This window comes from Labrus mixtus, chromosome 11 (assembly GCF_963584025.1).
Source record: "Labrus mixtus chromosome 11, fLabMix1.1, whole genome shotgun sequence".
Lineage (NCBI taxonomy): Eukaryota > Metazoa > Chordata > Actinopteri > Labriformes > Labridae > Labrus > Labrus mixtus.
In genome coordinates, this window is record NC_083622.1 from 2,081,748 (window position 1) to 2,105,093 (window position 23,346).

The 23,346-nt window shown below is 43.2% G+C and overlaps 1 protein-coding gene across 2 annotated transcripts in view; it reads right to left on the minus strand.

Annotated features, from left to right (window-relative positions):
• Nucleotides 1–10,161: 10,161 nt before the first annotated feature.
• hace1 (HECT domain and ankyrin repeat containing E3 ubiquitin protein ligase 1) overlaps nt 10,162–23,346 on the minus strand; it is a 35,892-nt gene continuing 22,707 nt past the window's right edge. For both annotated transcript variants that reach the window (XM_061049527.1, XM_061049526.1), the window contains 7 exons: nt 22,892–23,041; nt 21,863–22,059; nt 20,888–21,019; nt 17,538–17,636; nt 16,085–16,155; nt 15,887–16,000; nt 10,162–14,498 (listed from right to left, as the gene is read on the minus strand). In XM_061049527.1, coding sequence (XP_060905510.1) covers nt 14,396–14,498; nt 15,887–16,000; nt 16,085–16,155; nt 17,538–17,636; nt 20,888–21,019; nt 21,863–22,059; nt 22,892–23,041 — 866 coding nt within the window. In that variant the 3' untranslated portion in view covers nt 10,162–14,395. The remainder of the gene's footprint in view (nt 14,499–15,886; nt 16,001–16,084; nt 16,156–17,537; nt 17,637–20,887; nt 21,020–21,862; nt 22,060–22,891; nt 23,042–23,346) is intronic.

Below are 23,346 nucleotides of genomic sequence, written 5' to 3' on the forward strand. Positions count from 1 at the left end.
TACACGGGGGGTTTGAAAATGGCTTAAAGGCTTTATATGTGATTTTTCACACTTAATATAAATCAAGTATCTCTTCTGAAAATAACTCTGTGAGTCATGACTGTCTACAATGGGTGTAACACCCGAGTCCCACTGTCTGTGATGTTTTCAGAGTTTTCAGAGTCCTATCTTCACTTTGTTTACATCGCCTGGACGGCCGGCTGACTCCTCCCCTCGTGTATAAAAGTTGTTTAATTGAGGGACTAGAGAAAAGAAGAATAACATACTGTACTCACTGATTAACTTTGTTTCTAGATCACTCTCATTTCAGGTAAATTTACATGCAGTGTGAAGATACGAGCATAATAAAGATCACTAGCGTTAGCATGCTAACACAACAATGCAGCACGAGTTGTTTCGGTTTCATGCTGGTGCTCAAGGGCGACATCTGCTGGATGAAAAAAAAATCGCATTTAAAGCCTTTACGTTTCTTCTAGACCTTCCTTCCTTTCATTTAAGTGTAGCCCCGCCCCCTCCTTCAATTTTGAACACTTCTGACTGCAGGAAAACAAAGATGGCGGCTGCAAAAAACTACCAAACCAGAGGCTTTTGAAACAGCAAATCACATAACCAATGGTGGTGATGTCATGGTGGATTCATCGTTTATACCGGCTCTGAAACGCTCAGGTTCGGAGGTGTGATCATCAGATTCAGCATCATTTTAAAGTCTTTTAATATAGTGTGTTCCTCGTGTTGTACGGTCTAATCTGAGTCACCTCTCCTGTGTGCTCGTTCTAAACAGAGCAGTCACGGGGACACACGGCGGCTCTTTAATTATCCTGAAGTGGCACACATCAATCATGGCGTCCACGGGACACTCGCAGAAAAAAGGGCGGACGAGACAAAAAAAAATCTGTTTGACCTGTCCGCGACTAAATTAATTATCCAATTACTCCCCTTCCGAGTGACTGCGCCGCCCAGATAACTTCAGAGCTATTTACAACAGACTGCGTCGCCGAGATAACAAAAAAAAGGGGCCACTCGCCGTATAATGACTTTAACGTGGTGAACGATCGGCGCCCAAAACTCCTGAGACCGCCAGGAAAAAAAACTCCCCCAACCTTCGGGGAAGTCATCAGCATATTTTACTCCGGCGAGACTGATGATAAGGTAATGAGCAAAAAAACTAAAAAAAAAAAAAAAAACCCTGAGAAGCTGCAGAATAAGACAACGCGGAGGTGATTTAACTCGACACTTATTCCGTCGTTCATTTGCTCGCACGTCCGTCTCCGGGCCCCCGCCGTGCGCCTCTCTGCAGCCGGTTGTTTCATTACCATCGCGGCCATCCATTTTGTTTTTATCTCCCCTGTAGCCATGAGAGAGAGAGAGAGGGGGGGAGGAGGGGGAGGAGGGGGGGGGAGGAAAAGTGTTGCTGCAGGAGAGGGGTGTCGCTGGTGTTCTAAAGCCCAATTACACCCTCCATCCACTCATCACCTTGGCGAGATGAGCGTGTTTTTAATCCCGAGTTTTTCAGCACCGCCAAGGACGGCGAGATTTATCTGAGCTCTGTTACAATCTCCATGGATCAAAAAAAGCGCTCTGCCAAGATATTCGCCGCTCTTGCATGGCACGATGTGTCTCTGTGTTCTGTGTAAGCATATTTCCTCTGCAAGAAAAACAAGAAAGAAGAAGAAGAAGAAGAAGCGCTCCATACAACTCCGTCTCCGCTCAGAAACACGTGTCAAAGGTCGCAGCGTGTTATCTTTCCTCAGAGCAGTCGAGGCTCAGTCATTTTCTTACATATGCTCATGCTAATCCATTTCCCCCTGTGCCTCCTGTTTTTTTTTTTTACTTTTCTTTATCTCCTGGAAAGCCAATCTAAAGTCAGATTTAAGTTTTTAAAGTTACAGACAAAAAAAACAATCTGTAAAAAAAACTCCTCCTGCTAAAACAGACCAGGATGATGAAAGTTACATAAGGATTTATTTAAGCTGGACCTGCGCCAGTCACATGACGGGGGGGGGGGGGGGGGGGGGGGGGGGAGATCTTTCCTTCAGAGGTCTTAGCGGAGAGCCATGAGATCAATACCGTATGTCAGCGGCCTGCAGGCCTTGCAAAGACACCCCGAAAGACACTCTTCAGATTAAGGGAGGGGTGGTGGTAAGTGTGGCAGCGTGCAAACTGAAGCCCGGCGCTCGCTGCATCCCGAGCCAATGTCAAACAGAGGTGGAGAGAGTTCAAATATGGAAACATGATTACTGTTTTGAACCGGGTGACCCCCCTCGAAACGTCAAGGCTCTTAATGCGTATTCATGACTGCAGAGCGGAGAGAGAGAGAGAGAGATAGATAGAGAGAGAGAGAGAGAGAGAGAGAGAGAGAGAGAGAGAGAGAGAGGCGAGGCCGGGTGGTGTGGGAGAAATCCACGCACACACATTATGGAGTAGTTAATCCACGCTTTGATGGAGCTGACCCTTCATCCAGCTGCAGGCAGAGAGGAAGAAACACGAGGAGGGTGACCCTGAACGTGACCCTGACCTCTCCTCTGAGACCAGAGGAGGAGGAGGAGGAGGAGGAGGAGGAGGAGGAGGACCATGCATAAAGAAACAACCTCTCTGCCCTCTGATGTTCACAGATCTGAGTGGAGGCTGCCACCTGGAGACACAAAGGTTTGGTCCTGAGAACAATTCTCTCCTGATGGAATTCTTTTTACTTTGAACTTCGAAGTGTTCAGATTGTTTTTTCTTTTACATACAGATTTAAGGAATTCAGTGTTGTAGAAGAGTAAATGCTCTTGAACAATCAGACAGAGACGTATGGCTTGTGAATAGCATCCCCATCATCCCGTTATGGGCAATCATCACACTGGGCAATTACAACGTGTGTGCTATATAAAGACCATTTACTAGAAGTTTCTTGGACGGACAAACTGTCCCGGAAAGGGTGGGTGGGTATGTGTGTACGTGTATCAGATCATGACCTTATGACCTGGCTAAATTCAGAGGTTAGATAACTATTGGTTTGTGCCTGTTCTTGTCCAGATTGTGTGTTTCTGTTATGATTCAACCTTTCAAACTACAACAGTGTCAGCTCATTCTTTGCAAAGCGCCGGTTGCTCCTTTGTTTTTGTTTTTTTAACCTTTATTTAACCAGGAAAAGACAAATGGAGATTAAGAATCTCTTTTATAATAGCGACCTGGCCGACATAAGCAGAAGCACAATTTACAGGGTTTCAGACATAAAACACTGAACATCAATAAACATAAATAAAGGAATCACAAAAAATATGAACCATTCATCAAATTTAGTCATAAATCAGCAACAACAAGGCGATCAAAGAGTCAGTTAAAACACCTACCGTCAGATATGCCCACCTCCAGATCTCTCTCTCTCTCTCTCGTTCGCCTGTTTGTAAACTGAGCACGCTTCATAATAACATAAAGCGTGCATGTGTTGTATTACGACGTTATGTACAAGAGGTAATCGTGCTTTTAGGCACGGTTAGTCCTGGCCAGTGTGGGAATGGCGCAGCGGGGGGCCAATCGTGCTTGAGTACGGCACGGTACGAATGGCCAGTGTGACCGCGCCCTAAGAAGACCTTTAAAAACAGCCAAAGAAACCAGCTCCTGAAGATTTAGAGTATCTTGCAACCGATTCCAAGAAGAGGGAGCAGCAACCCAGTTCAGTACGGGCTTTAGGGTTTTTGCAGATAATGTGTGTTTGCTGCTCTTCATCTGATCTGTGTTTGAGAACACTTCTGATTGATTCTCAGATTTTATTATTTACTTAGAAATCGTTAAACAGGCTGGCTCAAACTTCTCTCCCATGCCTTGTAAAACCATCTTTTATCAAGTACACTCAGGTCCACCGACCAGTTGCTACTGGTCTGAAGTGCTCTGCCTCTACACGATCAGCTGTCCTCCACACTGCATGTTTTTAAATCCCACTTTTACTCCTCGGCTTTTGACTCGTCTTGAGAGATGAGTTCTTATCTTTTCTTTTCCTATCAGTTTTTACACTTCACTTTATCATCCTGCTGGGGTTTTATTGGGGTTGTGCTTTTGTTGATTGTCAGAGTACATTTTTTTAAATACATTTTTAACATGGACGTTAATTTGAAAAATCGATTATTGAAACATTTCACTTCTTTTCAACTTTGTGTTTATTGGGCAATCCAGACATAGTTCATTTATCCAAACATAGTTAATTTATCCAAACATGGTTCATTTCTTACATCATTATTCTTTTCTTTTTTTTGCCCAATTTCTTTTGTAATAGAGAAAAATAAAACAACAAAAAACAAGCAACCCACATAAAAAAAAACAACAACACACACACCCTGAACAAAACATAACAAAACAAAAAAGTGACACACACATCACCAATGACATAACCATGATTTCATTTCAGTTGTTTTTAAACCAAAATAGTGTGAAACATTTCACTTCTAGTAAAGGGGCGTTGATGGCTTTGTGGTTAGGCCACCGGGTCCAAGTCCAGCCTATTGCTCTGTTTGTGTTCCCAACTCTCTCTCTCTGTTCTGTCCAATGAAGGCAAAAATGTGGAGGAGGAAGAGGAAGTGGAGGAGGAAGTGAAGGAGGAGGAGGAAGTGGAGAAGGAGGAGGAAGTGGAGGAGGAGGAGGAGGAAGTGGACGAGGAAGTGGACGAGGAGGAGGAAGTGGAGGAGGAGGAAGTGGAGGAGGAAGTGGTGGAGGAGGAAGTGGAGGAGGAAGTGGAGGAGGTGTTCAAATATTGGGTTAGGTCCTGTGTGCAGACAGCAGACTCTTTAGTTTGTAAGCAGACAGACTCACAGCTTTATTCAGGAGGACTGACGGTGCTGTGTTGAGGTAAAGCTTGTTTCTGCTGATGCCTTGTAGGGCCATGACTCCCCCCGCCCCACCCCGCCTCCACCCCCCCCCCCACACAGACCCTATCTGTGCGTCTGGGCCGGCTCAGCTCGGAGTGAATTAACGAGTGAAAGCAGCTCCGGTAACGAGGATGTCAGAGCGCGTTAAGGCTGCAGGACGATGGTGGAGAGCAGCTGTGAGAGCTGCAGTCTGAAACACTCAGAGAGGAGGAGCTGGAGGAGCCATGATGTGTTTTTAATCTGAGTATAGTTTATCTTTGCACAGAACGTTTAGGAACCCTTCAACAGAGGGTCGTCACAATTACAGATTAGAAAACTCATGTGCACTTCAAGTAATCCAATGATATCTGAACCTGTTTCAGGAGAGTCGGGTGAATTAAGAAAATGATTTATTTTATGTGACTTGACAGAAAGACTCTGGTAGTTGGACTCTATGGAGGGGTTGATGTGTTTGGAGAAGGTCTGAGCGTCGACAGACAGCCGTTTTTTTCAGGAAACTGAAAATGAGATTCACTTTTTGTTTTACTGCCCTGATGTATGATGACATACAAAAACATAAAAAAAATTCTTCAATTTATGTTGATTTCTTTTGGCTAGACGATTATGAAAAACTTGAGTTGTGTTTTAAAAAATGTACCTTTGTTATAGCAGATTTTGTTTGTACGGCCTGGGAAAAAAGACAGAACATGTTGTGTTTAAGACTGAACTGTGACAGGAGGCTGGATGGGTCATTTAAAAAAAACATTTGAGGTTAAAATTAAGAGTATACCTTCAGGCACTACACCACTGAAAGGAACATGTTTTACTGACCTCCATCCACCCCCCTCCCCATTCACAGCTCCAGAAAGCTTCCCCCTTTACCCCCCTTACAGTATGTCTAACAACTGTATTTACCTCCCTTAATATTTATTTTCTCTAAAGAGTTGACAATGATCCAGCTGACCACAGCAGTCGTGTGATAACCATGAGATCGTGATTCATGTGAATTAAACTCAGGAGTTTGTTTCCTGCTGACTCTCTTATTAAATTCTTACTATAAAAGCTCCAAAGAATAAACTCACACACGCCTCTGCTGCTCCAACATCCAGACTAATCAAACACACAGAAGAGACAAAGTGAGGCTTCATTCCTCTCTAATGAGAACTGAGCCGTCTGCAGAGATCGTTTCAGGGACAGAGTGAAGGATGGAGACTTTAATATCAGACACCGTCTCTCTCTCTCTCTCTCTGAGCTGCTGATCTGTGAAGTTTGCAAAAACTCTCATGACAAAGACAAGACCAAAACTCTGTTTTTTCAAGACTCTCAATTAAAGACTCATTATAACATACTTAACTGAATCATGATGCAGATTTGTAAAAAAAAAAGTCTGAATTCATGATTTCATTCATGATTTCCGATTGATGATTCATTGATGGTCCGATGAAGAATCAACGCCCTTTAAAAACTATTTTTTTGAATGGAGTTTGGTTTGACTATCTCTGACGCAACATCCTGTCACGCTGAACAATAATTCAAAACAGCATAAAAAGGAGCACACCTGAACGGTAATAAGACTTCAGGAGCACCACCGCAAAAAGACAACAAGAAAACAGAAAAGTCTTCACACTCAGTGTCCTTCAAAGTATGTTTTGAAGCCTTGAACACAGTGCCAAGCAACTTCTTATATTGAGTTGCACAATTTGCATCGCCCCGTGTAAACATGCATTTATTTAATGTATTTATGAAGTCTTTGCATTTGACCTAACTTTGCATATGTGTTTTTAAATAATGCACAAAATAACACTTTTTTGCTTTTTGTGCATATTCGACTGTTTTAATGATAGATTTTTTTTCCTCTGAAATATTTCACTCAATCACATTTTAAATCTCAGTCTGTTTAAAGCAGAAGGACGAAGCATGTGTGCTACGTCTATCTGGCATGATGAAGACTCAGAGCTGCCAGCTGCATATGTGTTTGTGTGTGAGTATGTGTCGGTGTGTTTGTGTGTGAGTATGTGTCTGTGTGTTTGTGTGTGAGTATGTGTCTGTGTGTTTGTGTGAGCATGTGTCTGTGTGTTTGTGTGTGAGTATGTGTCTGTGTGTTTGTGTGAGCATGTGTCTGTGTGTTTGATTGGATGTGTGTCTGTGTAAAATGAGGAGGGGAGCTGGGAAGAGAAAGTCAGTAGATACTGGAGGAGGAGGAGGAGGAGGAGGAGGAGGCGGCAGGTCAGGGTGTTGTGCAGGATGAAGGAGGCTGTTGTTGTACAGCAGAGCAGCAGCCCGAGTGTGTTCCTGTGTGTGTGTGTGTGTGTGTGTGTGTGTGTGTGTGTGTGTGTGTGTGTGAGCACGGGGCTGAACAGATGTAATCAGCGTGTGTGTGTGGATGCAGAGGTAATAACTCCACAGGGGGAAAGCTGCAGAAGTGAATCTGTCTCTGTCATGAAGACACGGAGCAATCAGGAGAAACCTCGGCCTGCAGATAAAGAAGCAGCAGTTTAGAGTTCAGCTCAGAGGGAGGATCACCTGTGAGGATTTACAGCCTGAGAGGAGCACCACACACACACACACACGATATCTGTGTGTGTTTTATACACCGCCAGCTTCATGTCACTCACTGCTTTGTTGGCTGTGGTTTGGATGTTGCCTTGTTTGTGTTTTTTGAAGCCAGAAGAGTCCATATGTAGACGGTCGAGCGGGAATGAGTGGTGAGCAATTTGTGAAGTTATTTGGGTAGACGAGTCAGCTGACCATCATGTTCCTCACATAATGAGAAAAACTAGAGCTCAGATTTGTTGGACGGTCTGTAGACAGAATATTTGTCAGATATTTTCATGTGAAAAACTCAAAAAGGTTCCAGCACCATTCACTGACCGGAGGTTAAAGTTCAGTGACTGACAGCTAGCAGCTCCCACCTGTCACTCAAAGAAGCCACGCCCCTAATAATGCATAACTTAAAGTCTTAATAGAGGTCAACAGTGTGTTTCTAGAAGTTAAAATCCCAGTCATTTTCTCTGAGGCAGATTTGATTATTAGCTGTAATGTCATAACCATCCAAGGTAGACTGACCACGAGCTACCTGGGCGGCAGTACTTCAGTCTGTAGGGACTTGGGTTGGGAAGCAGAGGGTCGCCGGTTCATGTTCCAGTGCGGACCAAAGTACAGAAGATGTTCTGGTAACTGGAGAGGTGCCAGGGCACTTCCCGAGTACCGCACCGAACCCCCAACCACTCCCTGTGTAGCAGTCCCACTCTGACATCTCTCCACTAATGCCTGTCCACAGCTCCTGTTTCCCCTCAGGGATTAATAAAGCTTCTAAAATTTGAATTGAATAGTGTACCAAACTAAATATCTACCCCACAAAAAAAATGGAAATTAGGAGAAAAATACAAAACAAGAAAACCTTTTTATTATGAAGTCTATAAATTTAAACTGTGAGAAAAAAAGATGTCCTCTTTTGTGCATCCAGACAGTTACACTTTAAAGTCTTAAAAATCAAAAGATCAAAAATACCTGAGTGTGAAACGATGGTTTATGCTCCTGTAGAAAACAAACATTTGTATGCTATCAACCTCGTTTAAAAAAAATAAGATGACTTATTTTCGATCTCGGGGAAAATAAATACACTACCCACAATCCTAGAGTGTCACAGCGACGTCTCTGATTGGTGGAGCTCGCTGTTACCATGGAAATGTTTACCACCCCTTCAAACTTCAGCTGTCTGATGCTACCTCTGAAGCTAACGGTTCAACACACAAAACAGAAACTAAACTATATTACCAGATTATTATTAAGAATATAAACACTACTGTAACGATAAATGTAGAGAGAAGGTCTGTGTACGTTTTCGAAGAAGCGCCCTAAACTATCGTCTGCTGGCTCTCGTGGGAAATCGCAATGGATTGTGGGATGTGTAGTTTCTTCACTCCTGGTGAAGATGATGTCTACGGTCTTTTATCTTTGTCTTTGATTTAGTTTTCCCATCGCTTCTTTGTGCTGAAACAAATGTTTTAAATGTTTTATAGTCAGGATTATAAATATTGACGTCAAGATTTTCTGAAATGTCTACGGAGGATTTGAACGGGGACGTTTACTTCTGGAACCACAGTGAAAGGTCCTTGTTGAGCTCTATCTAATTTAAACAGGTGAGTTAAAAATTCATCCTGTAAACATCTTTATTTCTGCTTTAAAGTTGGACATTTTAAGATGGGGCTCTATGGGGATTGACTCACTTTTGGAGTCAGCCCCAAGTGGACACTACAATTGTTTTGCATGTTGGCTTCATACTTTAGGTTGCTGCCTGGTTGTGTTTAAAAAATGTAGCAGCAACAAACAGCATGACCTCCTGATGTCTATATAAAAGAGAAAACATGAGAATAAAAGTGATACTCTGAACGCCGCAGATGAATGGACTGATAGCTGACAGATCGATAAAAGAGTACTTCACTGTCAGTAGGAAATCTCAAAGTCGACTGTTGTGTGGTGCCGGCCTGTCAGCAGGACACAGGAAGCTTTTATTGAGCTGTCACCATGGTGACTAATGTTGTGAGGAATTTGTTGCCATGGCGAACATCCTGCTTTTTAAAGAAGAGTGAGCGCCATTATCCGTGAGGGGAAGGCGTTGCCATGGGGACCAGGTGCTGCAGGGGAAGAAGGAGGAGAGACGGGGTTTGCAGGAAGAGCAGAACACAAACAACAACAACACGGAGTAAACAAAACGAGTGATTACACATCGAGTGGGAAATAAAACGAATAGATTTGATATAATTAAGTTTCTACGGTGTATATAAAAATATCTGTTTATATAAATATGGCAAGCCGTTCAGGAAATTAATATATTGAATGAAACTTTGAATATATTGAATTGAAGCTGATTTCAATTCTCCAAAGTTTCATTCCTGAACGGCTTGCCATATATATATATATATATATATATATTATAACAGTATGCAGCACATAGTGCATTCAATAGTAGTATGTTGAAGTTTCCTGGTATTATTAGTGATACCAGTTCTGTTCCTGTGACGTTGTTCCTGATGTGAAGCTGCAGCAGCGAGGAGCAGACAGAGGTTCAGTCAGAGTAATGTGATGTCAGCACGGACCTGCAGCAGCTGCTCCACTCACCGAGAGCTGGTCAGGGGCCATTTAACACCAGAAGACCTGCTGCTCCTAACTGGTGACCCAACACGGCACTCATGCTGCGGACGCATATGTCTACCACGGCAAACACACACACACACACACACACACACACACACTCAGGAGCTACATATCAGCTGTTCACAATCACAGAACGAGAATAAGATGCGTTTCTCCTGACGTCACCAAAGAGCCATCAAAGTGTCAAAAACGAGTTTTTATTGGATAAAATCTTGAAGCACAACAAATATATTCATGGTAAAATACGTCATTTGATACTGAAGACATTTACAGATTCATGTATAAAGGCTCCATTCAGTTTACAAAAGCATTTCAGTTGAAGGATTGAAAACAATACTGATAGATAATGTGAAATCAATATGTACACTCACTTTAAAAAAAAAAAAAAACAACACAGGGTCCCTGCACCTCTTAGAAGAAAGGAAATGTCCAGCATGCTTTTGGAGGCAAAAATATACAAATCAGAAAAAAACCATCGCAGCTTTTCAAGGTTTTTTTTTTCTTGGCACAGCGAGCCAAACATTTGTTTACGGCTTCTTCTTCTGAAAATCGACAAAACAGAAAAAAAACAGAACCGAAGAAGATTGATATTCATTCATGAAGCACGGACGCAGATACCAGCAAATCACACCGAACAAAAACGACAAAGACCGTCGAACAACAGTCAGAATGACACGTGCACTTAATGTCACAGCGATGAAGTGCTCATGCGGACGAATGACACAAAAAAACGGCTCGACCAATCAGCGTCGTTATTCGTCTGTAGGTTTCTGTTTTACAAAATCTCTATCAATCTACGGTGAAGCTCAGGCAAGATCAATAAAGTGTCAAGAAATAATAACCTGGTTGTCTTTTAGTTCATAAACTTCATCAGAACTGTAAACGGGAAAAAAGGTGCAAGAAAAAAAAAAGGACAAATCTTCTAAAAATGTGAATTTGAGAATCAAGTCGCGATTTTAAGAATAAATTAAAATATTGAGAATGAAGTTAAACTTGAAGAATATAAAAATGTGATTTACTTGTTATGTCTTCTTAAAATTGAGACTAAATAATTTACACTTTGAATTTATCACCAACATTTAACTGAGGAACTTTCAGTTTGTGGATTTTGGCGCCCCCTGTGGACAAAGTGGATAATATCTCTTTACCGATCTTGACCCGTTCATGTGTATGAAGTTCATTTTTCTTCACAAAATATCTCAACCTGTTTATCTAATCTCATCATATTTGCTGTGGAGAATATAAATTAAGTTTTTTTTGCAGCGTGAACCCCGCGGCGCCGTTACAGTCTTTACAGATAACTTAAAGATAATGAATCTCCTCGCTGATGGAGTTCGTTTGGTTTTCTAAAGTCATATAAAGGCATCAGTAGTCATTTCAGTGTGTTTCAGAACCTGACAAAAACTCCTCACAGGACCTTTAAAGGCTTTATATGTGATGTTTTGATCCAGCAGATGTCGCCCTTGAGCACCAGCATGAAACCAAAACAACTCGCGCTGCATTGTTGTGTTAGCATGCTAATGCTAGCGATCTTTATTATGCTCGTATCTTCACACTGCATGTAAATTTACCTGAAATGAGCGTGATCTAGAAACACAGTTAAGCAGTGAGTACAGTATGTTATTCTTCTTTTCTCTAGTCCCTCAATTAAACAACTTTTATACGCGAGGGGAGGAGTCAGCCGGCCGTCCCGGCGATGTAAACAAAGTGAAGATAGGACTCTGAAAACTCTGAAAACATCACAGACAGTGGGACTCGGGTGTTACACCCATTGTAGACAGTCATGACTCACAGAGTTATTTTCAGAGGATATACTTCATTTATATTATATTTAAGTGTGAAAAATCACATATTAAGCCTTTAAGTCTTCATTCTCGACGTTTATACTTTAAACTTCGATCACAACATTTTTACTTCACTATCAAAATGAAGACTTTATTCTCATTTTTCTATTTCCTGGCATCATTTCTCTTCTGTGTTCATCAATCCTATCGAGATGATTAATCTAATATTTCCTCGAGATGTTTTAATAACTGTCTTTATGCTGTTAATAACTTAATTCACACACACACACACACACACACACACAGGGCTGATATTTGGCATGAAAACACTGATTTCTTTCTTAAAGGAGCCAAACTCACAAGATCTGAATCCATACTTCAACCTAAAGATACTCTGAAGTGTTTGTGATACATTTTCTGTAATGATATTGAGGTTGAATCCTTTTTGTTGCCATCCAAAATTACCATCCTCTTTGATATTTGAGTTTCTAATCTCCTCGCTTCTCCTAAGCCCCACCCTGTCGACCAAATATGGTCACTTCTGGCTCCAGAAAAACCAAGATGGCGACGGCCAAAAAGCCAACCCTGAAATCTTCAAACTGATCGCTCCTTTAAAGAAAAACATTTTAGTCTTTAAAATAAGAAAAATGGGAACATATGTGTGTGATGACAGTGAGGACTATCGGACCAAAGACGGGCGGTGTGAAACAGAAAGACAGAAAAAAGTCTTCAAGCTTTAAAGGCGATTTACAGTTAACTACAGCCCTTATTTTACATATTTGACGACCTTGAGGACTAACAGGTACAGAATGTGTTCCAGTAGATCCTTCAGCCTGCAGCAGTGAAACAGACTGTAAAGTAATCCTTTGAGGCAAATACCACAGATAACGTCTGTCCACCAAAAGTGTCATATAATTGTCACTGACTGCATCAGATTCTCATTCTCACACAAACACATAAACTCCTGAACAGTTCCCACGCGGTAATGTTTTCACCCCCGACTTTACATCGCCCGTTTTCCTGAATTTCAGCGTCATTCAATTCAGAAAAAAGTCAGATGAGCTGATGTGAGAAAGCAGAAGAAAATATTCAACAAAATTGGGCGTGGGTGATGACGTTTATAAGCTCTTCCTTTCGTTATTGAAATATTGAAAAATGTGAGAACATATTGTGCTTTTTTTTAAAAATTCTGGTCCGATTCTCTTTACGCATAGAGCTTTCACACTTGAAGAAAACTCCTGAAAAACTCCTGATATTTCCAGGAGGAGCTGCATGTGTGAACACAAACAGCTGAGTTTTTCACCTAGACTTCACCCGGAGTTTCTCCTGACAGACCTCTAGTATCGTTTCAGCAGAAAGTCAGAGTGAGCTGATGTGAGAACGCAGCAGGATATTATCAGGAGAATTCACCTGGAGCCAGTGGGAGGGGGTGGTGACGTTTCTATCCTATGACTGTCTGCACGCCACCGCTACGATCTCCGTGCTCTAATGAACCTGCTGCATTATGTTTCCTGTTCTCCAGGATGTTCTTCTCCACTCATTAGTTCAGATTGAGATTCTGTTCAACTACACGTAGCATTGATATAAAGAAAAATATTCTCATTATAGCGTCGTATAGAGGACTTGTTTTAAATGCTAACAAATATCGCAGGAAGAAAAGATATTGCAATCTGAGTCTTTCTAATATCGTGCAGCCCGAATTGTAAAAGTATTACTAGATATAGAAAATACATCTTCAGGACCAAAAGGCTCTAGAGATTTTTTTAGGAGTGTTTGAGTGAAAACAGCTTTCAAGTGTCCGACAAGTTTACAGAGAGAAACAAACTAAGTGATGGAGGCAGCAGTGAATCACATCAGTCCTGTTTTCTGTGAGGTTAAAGGACTGATGTTATGAACAGAGTCTGGTGTCTCTGAAGAGAGTAAAGCCATCTTCCATTTCTGTGATGTTCTCAGACACTCAGAAAAACAATCTGAACCTGTCAGGGACAAAAAAACTGAACTTTTAGTGGACTCACTTTTGATTGATGAGGCATTACGTTGCAGCCCTCACAGCCTGTTTCACTGCTGCAGGCTGCAGAAATCTACTGGAGACCATCAAAGATCGTTTCTGCCTGTCAGTCATCAAGACTGTAAAATATGTCAAAGTCGGGTCCCGTGTTTCAAAAATAGTGAAAATGTTTTTTTTAAATTGAGGCAAAAGCAGCTTCAGCTGATCTTTTTTTTTTATGTCGGTCTGATGAAGACACCTTAAAGAAACCTGCAAATCTACGACATGGATATGATGCCTTTAGATTGATAATAAATGATTCTGTTTTTAATCCAGGTAATCGATCGTCTACATTCAGTTATCCAAACAGGATCTATGCTATAAATGCTGATTTGTAATAATTAAATGCATGAAAACTTTTTTTTTTTTTTTTTTTTTTGCATAAATTACCAGATACCAACTTCAATCAATCAAACAGAAGTTTTGGCACAGGTACGAGGTGAGATCCAGGTCCTGGTCTCGTTCAGTCTGTTGTCCCTCTCCATCCAGCAGCTCGTAAAAAGAAGAACCTGGATTTCCCTTCTTCGTCCAGCAGAAGCAGCAGCAGAGAAACAGTGTGTGCAGCAGGAAGTGGATGGCGACCATCACGCCATGGTGTACCCGTAGCTCCCACAATGCAGCGCCACCAGCAGCCGGTCTCTGAGGACCTCCTGGCTCGGGTACTCTGGGAGTTTCAGCATGTTGATGCTGCAGGGGAGGAGAGAGAGGAAGAGGACAGAGTCAGGGAGGAAGACCTGCAGAGAGATGGACCACCTGTTGCAGACCCCGTCATGCAGAGACCTCTCCCACACCTGAAGCAACACACTGCCCCCTAGTGGTCATTAACACCTGTCCCTCTCTAACACAGCAGAGTGACTCCTACAGTCTCTGCGTCGGTCTATTCATTCAGTTATTTCTTAAGTGAAGGAGTAAAAACTGTAAACGTTGGCAGCACTCTTCAGTCTGCTTTAGTCACACTCAGTTCAAGAGTTTCATTTAAGTTTAAGGAAGAGAAGTGTTCGATGTACTCATGTCAAAAAATGTGGGAAAAATGGATTCAGTGTTCGATCAGCCATGGATCCATTTTTCAGAAACTCCATCATTTTCTGAACTCAAGCTCCCGGACTTCTCTGCAGATTTTTTGGATCATATTCAACATCTGAGTTCAAACACCTTGATGTTTATTTCCTTCTTAATAATTGACTCTTTAGGTTATGTTTCTCTCTTTTGGAAAGGAGAATTTCTCACACCAATAGTAAATAATTTGGCAGCACTGAATACAAACGTCCTGAAAAATTTATCTTATCAGAAAGTATTCAATCCAGGAGCGCTGATAGGCTAGTGTTCACGTCGCGCACCATGTACAGAGATTGTATTCCTCATCGCAGCGCCTGTTGGGTTTGAATCCAACCTCGGCCCTTTGCTGTACGTCATCCCCCCCCTCTCTCCTCCCCAACACTTCCTGTCTCTCTTCATCTGTCCTATCTTATGAAGGCAAAAAAGCCCAAAGAAATAACACACAAAAAATAAATTATGAAATTCATATTTTAGGGAACATGGTGGACATTTGTTGTCCTTTAAGATACATTTTAAAAGGATGTAAACATCAAACCCAGGTGTTTTGTTTTGTAGAGGGTGCACATTTTCTCTGGAAATTCACAACCGGTCGGACCCAAATGATATATAATTCATTAAAATCGTTATTTCTTTTTAGAAAACAACAGAGAAAATGTTTTTTTTTGTTATAAGCTGAAAAAAAACATCCCAGATATCTTTTGTTGTTTTCACAGAAAACTCCTGAAAATGTTTCCTGATGTGTTCTGGGTGAGTTTAATTAATTGTTTTTTCTGCCTGCACCGTCGTTAAGTTTACACGAGAAGTCAGGGTGAGACGATGTGAGAGTGCAGCAGGTAATATGAACGAGCGACTCGGGGAAGAATTCAGGAGCAGCCTCAAACAAGTTGAGAAAAAGAAAACTGACCACCAAGTCAAAACACAGAGGATTGAAATAATAGAAATCTAAAATAAAACAAATAAAGAGAAGACTCCTGTGTGACAGAATGATTTGTGACCTCGTTAATAGAAACCGTGGTTACCAGGTGCTGGAGGTAGGCAGCAGGTTGGAGGAGAACGGCACGGCGGCGACTGTGAACTTCTGTAAACCGCTGCCCCCCATCAGGAAAGCGAAGCCCCCGTGAGGAACCCTGGAACTGATGCAGAAAGGAAAACCTTTACTATCTTTACTTTTATTTAAACTCTGTGAAGAAGCAGAGAGGACATCCAGCAGAACAAACCTTCCAGTGACAAACTGCAGCATGAGGACCCGTTCCTCCTGAGTCAGGCTCTTCACCACCTCCCAGAACCACTGCGGGAGGAAAACACAGACCAATAAGGGACGAGGCGAGCAGAGAGACCAGCTTCTGAAACATCACGCCCACATCTTCAAGGACATCAGATCTTTTTCTGTTTAAAGTCTGGACATCCAATCAGATCGTCGAACACAGAGGCTGCACGTTTTGTTTGATTTGTTATCAATGTGTCCAAAAAGTGAAATGATGCTTCAAAGAAAAGGTTAAAAATTCTGTGCAGGAATCAAATGATTTCCTTCAAGTGTTGATGAGCGAGCAGGAAAAACATCCACACATGAAGAAGGAAAGTACACTGACATTTTAATTCATTATATTTTAAAATAAAGGCCCAATTTTTTTAAATGTATTTCGGGATCTTGAGCCTTTTTCACATATGCACTCCTGAAAATATCGGATATTCTCCTGACCTGGCTGTTCACACACGGTATTTAGTTTTTAACTTAAAGGAGCAGTATGTAACTCTGGCCCCTAGTGTTTAAAATGGGTACTGCAGTCTAAATTCTAAACATTGTAGAGAGCTGTCCCCCCCCCCCCTCCTCTCTAGAGTCGATGCTCACACAGGTCACCATGTGGTGGACTCTGAAGCTTCAGTGTTTATCCAGCTCTGCATGGGTCTGTAAACCTTTCTGTGTTCTAACCTCTCTCCATTTTTCAAAAGCATCTCCAATATTGATCCTAGTTTGAGCACGTTTCTGCTCGTGGAGCTTATTAGAAACATGCAGAGGCTTTTTAGGTCGGGTACAATCACTTCTATCTGAACCACTTCTCTTGACCGCTTCCATCGCTGCAACACCTGTTGACCTGATAACTGCTCTCATATCTGGCAAACCGAGGGGTGTCCAAAACGGCCGTGTGGTGGTGGGGTGGGGGAGTCGCCTTAAAAGCGCCTACCTTCTCTGGTCCAAACAAATCCAGAGCATTCAGGAGCAGAATCTAAAGTTAGAAGGAGGACATACTGGCTGCTGCATTGTTGTCAGAGAAGCCAGCACTTCAACATGTTTCCTTAATGTCTGATCAGATAGCAAGGTCAGTAGATATCTCACTGATTGGTCCTTTAAGGCCAATGTCACATAAAGTGTAAAAATGAACTTTGTGTGAAAATCTGGCTCTTAAACGCAATGAGCAAAGAAACAGCTGACATCATATTTTACCTTCTGTCAGACGGTTTGATGACAAACAGAATCTCTTATGATATAAATAATACGGCTCTCTGGGCGCGGAAGTTACGAGCCAACTGTTCTTTATTGTCTGACATTAAAAAAGTTAATCATCAATAGGAAAAAAGAAGGTTGTCATCTGGTAACAACCCGCACCAAAGATTTGAAAAAACCCAGATATGAAAGTGAGTCACAAGCAGGCGGACAGGTGAACATCTCACCTGGATGACCGGCTCCTCTCGGTCGTAGCCGCTGGTGTACTCGGTGTTCCTGCACCAATCCTGCACATCGATCTCTGGCATCCCCGACAGCAGGAGCTCCTGCACACACACACACACACACACAGACACACACACACACACACACACACACACACACACACACACACACACACACACACACACACACACACACACAGACACAGACAGAGACACACACACACACACACACAGACACAGACACAGACAGAGACACACACACACACACACACACACACACACACACACACACACACACACACACACACACACACACACACACACACACACACACACACACACACACACACACACACACACACACACACACACACACACACACACACACACACACACACACACACACACACACACACACACACACACACACACACACACACACAGCATGAAGATATACTCCAGCATAAAACATGTTGAAACGAGTCGCAGCATCTGTTTTCCTCTAAACAAAGCGACCCCCGTCCACCTCTGGTTTGATAAATAACTCATCTTACGAGTTTATTCTGAAACATACACAGATCAGACACTTTGCCCCCAAAACGATAATGATTCATGAACCTAAACTCAGAGAACCTGCCCCCTGAATACTGATCTGATATCCCTGCTCTCTCTTTTTGTTCTGACATTTACAATCCAAATCAGCGCTCGTCTTCATGTAGCTTCACATAGTTTGTACCTGTTTATTCCTAAAAAGTTCTGAGTTCATTACTTCCATCTCCATACTGGATAATTCTGTTGTCATGGCGATTACAGAGGATTTACATTTTTTTAAATTAGATTTTATTTTTCCTTCTTTGTTCCTAAGTCAGTGGGACGATCCTCACATTATATTTGACCTTTTTCTAAATTATAAATTATATTAAAAAACCCGACAAGTTTGTAAAGACATCCTAACCTCCTCAGTTTCCAAAAGGTTCTCTTGTCATTTCTTTTGGGGGGGGGGGGGGCAAGAGTTATGACAGGGGGGCGCAGTGCGGGTAAACAAAAACGATGCACACAGTCCTGGGCCTGCTTTGAGAATGACCGTGACTTACGATCAACTTAAACAAAAACACATTACGCCTTAACAACATTCATTTAGAATCCACAACGAGTGAATCTGCGGTGTCCCGGTCTGTGAATTCAAATTGCTGTTTCGGCACAAAAGAGCTCCACATACACACACAGTTAGACACACACACACACACACACACACACACACACACACAGCGCTGACCCCCCTGCTGGCTCTGCCGATCCAGTCTCACTCTTATTAAATATATATTATTATTATTATTATTATTATTATAATTAAATCATCGAGTTTCAAGTACAAGATCATGAATACAGGATTAAATCATCACTGTGCCGCATGTTGTGTTTAAAGGGATACTTCACCCATTTGCATTAAGTTTTGTATCATTAGCAACCTGGTAGTATTTTTGAATGGTTGTGCATCCCGCCCTCATTTCCCCCTGAGATGGGAAATCTTTGTTGGCGGTGAGGACGAGGAGCCGGGGCCGGCTCGAGCTGGGGCGGACTGGTAGTGTCGGTGCTCTCACTGTTTGCCTATGGACACAGACATAGAGTCTGTTTTCTGACAGGAATTTACAAGATCAATTCTGGAAGAAATCTCTGAATCAGTTGAGGAAACGGTCTTATGAAGTAAACATGTCTGTAAATGTTTTTATTTCTATATTTCTACTGCTATATTGTTTATTTTGGAGAAACTGTATCGACTGAATTTCCCTCTGGGATTAATAAAGTATTTCTGATTCTGAACTAGAGGACCTTAGGGGGAGTGGCCTGCAGTGCTGTGCATTCTGGGATTTGGTGTCTTTCATCCACATGAGCCAAAAAGACACTTTCTGCCTTTTCACGGCCAAGAAGGCACCAACTTCAAAATGTATTTCACATTTCTACATAAATGACCCAATGTCAATACAGATTCATGTTTCAACGGGTGAAGTATGGTAAATGTTTCAAAGTGTTTGTTTTTATATTTAGGCTCCAAGAATTCATCAGCTGTCTTCAATCCTTCATTGGGTAAAAAGTGTCTCCAATGATGTAACAGTTTTATCGCCTATACCCCGAGCTGTTCCCCACACATCAAACATGTTAGGGGCTCTCGGTTTGATTTGAAACGAGGGTCTTTGACAGTGAAATCTGAAATCTTTCTCCTCCTCTTTATCCTTCAGGGTGTCACTCTGCTGACTGCAGCTGATCCGAGTCGAACAGCTGTGTCGAGCTGCAATGACAGAATGACCGAGACAGAATGACCGAGACATGTCCAACAAATCCAGGACGGGATAATCATCATGCTACTCTATCGATCCTCCCGACAGCGAGGGCGCAAATCTGCCGACACACACGGAAAGAAAAAACTCTAATGGAGTCAGACAAGAGGGAGGGGCTTCAAGGTCAACCCCCCCCCCCCCCCCCCCAGCCAAACAAGGCTAATCAATCAGCCGAATCAGATCAGGGGGGGGGGGGCAAAGAGGAGAGGGCAACAGATTAGACGAGGAGGAGGAAGAGGAGGAGGTCAAAGAGGAAAGTGGGAGGAAAAAGTGGCAAAAGAGGAAGAAAGGAAAAGTATAGGAAGAAGGATGAGGAGAAAAATGAGGTGGAGGAGAAGGAGTAGTCGGAGGAAGAATTGGAGGGGGAGGAAGAGGAGGAGGAGGAGGAGGAGGAGGAGGAGAAAGTGGCAAAAGAAGAAGAGGAGAAAGAAAGGAGAAGGAAAATGAGGAGGAAGAGGAAAAGGACGAAGTTGAAGGAGGAAGAAGAGGAGGGAAATCAGGAGAAGGAAAAAGCGGAGGAGAAAATGAAAAAGATGGAAGAGTAAGAAGAATGGGAGGAGTAAAGGGAGCTTCAGTTGGAAGAGGAGGAAGAAAGGGAGGAAGAAGGGAGGAGTAGGAGGGAGAGGGGGAGTGTGAAGACGACAGATTAGACAAGGAGGAGGAAGAGAAGGTCAAATAGGAGGAGGAAGAAGAGGAAGCAGGAGGAAAGGGGGAGGAGAAGGTTGCAAAAGAGGAAAAAGAAGGACAAGGAAGATGAGGAGGAAGAGGGAGGGAGGAGGAGGAGAAAGAAAAAGAAAGCAGAGGGAAGGAGGACACGAGTAAGAGGAGGAGGGGGGGAGAGAAGGTGGAAGAGGAATATGAGGAGGATGAAGAAAAGAAAGAGGAGGTGAATGAAGAGGGGAAAGAAGAAGAAGGGGAAAACTTAGAGATGAGTAGGAGGAGGGTCAGAAAGTAAAGGCTGGAGCAGGGGAGAGGGAAAAGGAAGAGGAAAAGGAGAGGAGGAAGAGGAGGTCTCACCAGTTCATACTCGTCGAAGAGCTGGATGAGCGAGGGGGGGATGAAGGTGTGGAAACCCTGCAGGAAGGCGTTGATCTGAGGCTGGATGGCTCGAGTCATCCTGAGCTCCGTCACCAGCTGGACGTACTCCGCCTGACGCACACACGCACGCACACACACACACACACACACACACACACACACACACACACACACACACACACACACACACACACACACACACACACACACACACACACACACACACACACACACACACACACACACACACACACACACACACACACACACACACACACACACACACACACACACACACACACACACACACACACACACACACACACACACACACACACACACACACACACACACACACACACACACACACACACACACACACACACACACACACACACACACACACACACACACACACACACACACACACACACACACACACACACACACACACACACACACACACACACACACACACACACACACACACACACACACACACACACACACACACACACACCAGACACATGATAAAACAGGAGAAGGAGTCAGAGCTCATCCACAGCCTGCCTCGCTGTATGCCTTAGATAACAGTGCCCTCTGCAGGCCGGCTCTGGTACTGCGCTCTCTAATTAGGAGCTTCCAGGCTGCAGGAGAAAAAAATCAATCGCTCACAGGAGACGAACTGGAGGAAAAACACCGCAGGGGAACTTCAGCCGCTCATTAACGACACCTTCAGACACAAAAAAACCCTCCAAACTTTAATCTGTAGAGACAACTTTAAGTTCTCGTCTGACTTTTAACAGATAAAATCTACAGTAAGTGTTCAGTTACTTTTAAATAAATTCAACTTTAAAGGACTTGGTGACGTTTATGATGTCGTATAGAGGCTCTGTGATACGGCTTAGATTAAAGGTCCAGTCACACCTCTGACCGTGTCCTTTAGCGACTCACCTTGTTGTCCTGGGTTACCAGGATGCTCGTTCCTCCGGGTTTGAGCGGGACTTCCGCCATCGCTCCGAACACGTCCGTCTCCACGGAGAAGGTGAGCTCCAGGCCCAGGTCGCTGATGTCGTTGTCCAGGATCCACTGCAGGTTCTTGGCGTACTCCGGATCGATGGACGCCACGTCCTGGTAGTTCACTGGGATACCTGGAGAACACACACACACACACATACGCAAACTGAGTGTGAGCGTGGTCACATAAAGGGGGAGGAGTTTGTTTCATATACCCTATCACGATCATGGAAGAGCCTGACTATCAGCAGCACAGTCGTTTTTGTAAAATCCACTTCACCATGTTCCTCTAACTCTAATATATGTCTTCTGCCTGCTCCACTTTTCAGAAAATGTGTGCTCAAACAGGCCGTTTGGAGGTTTTTCCTTCATGACATCACAAAGGGCAGTAGCCCCTCCCCCAGGTGGGTGACACTCCCACAGCTAGGTGTTTGTTCTGCCCTCTGAGTCTGCCTTCTCACCGTAAACAATAGGACATGGAGCGAGAAAGCATCGAGTACACCCGAGCCCTTCCAGAGAGGGGGGGCGTGGTCAGACACAGCTCATTTACATATTTAAAGGTACAGACACAGAAACAGCCTGTTCTGAGCAGGGCTGAAATAGAGGGGTTTATAGACATGATCAAATACAGGATCAGAGTGGATTTAGAACAAGAAACTTCACACACATGTTTTGAGGAGCTCTGAGACTTATTTAAACTGAAGAAGAGGAGGAGGATATGTCACCTTTAATTTAATGAAAGCTGAGATGTTCTTGTGACATAGGCTAATATTTCCGCTCCAGTCCTGATTTATACGGAGTGATACGGAGCTGTTAAACAAAATAATGATTCAAGGCACATTTCGTTTTATATCTTTCAGGTCAGACAGAAACCTCGACCCGTTGGAGAACAGACGTCTGCTGAGACCGGCCTGAGACCTTCACACTGCTCTGACCCTCGTCTGTCGTCAGGTGTGTTCTTCTTACCGAGTATATGTTTGTAGAAGGAGCGGGTGAAGTAGATGTTGACCAGCTGTCTGTGATACAGAGCCAGACCCAGGATCTGACCCGCAAACCTGAAGTAGTTCAGGTGGTCCGGGTTCACTGACGAGTTACTGTTGGGCTGGAAAGTGGTGCCTGTGGATAAATCACACACACACACGTCAGATTTCTAGACAATTTTAGGAGTTTTGTGCATTTTTGAACACACACACACACACACACACACACACACACACACACACACACACACACACACACACACACACACACACACACACACACACACACACACACACACACACACACACACACACACACACACACACACACACACACACACACACACACACACACACACACACACACACACACACACACACACACACACACACACACACACACACACACACACACACACACACACACACACACACACACAC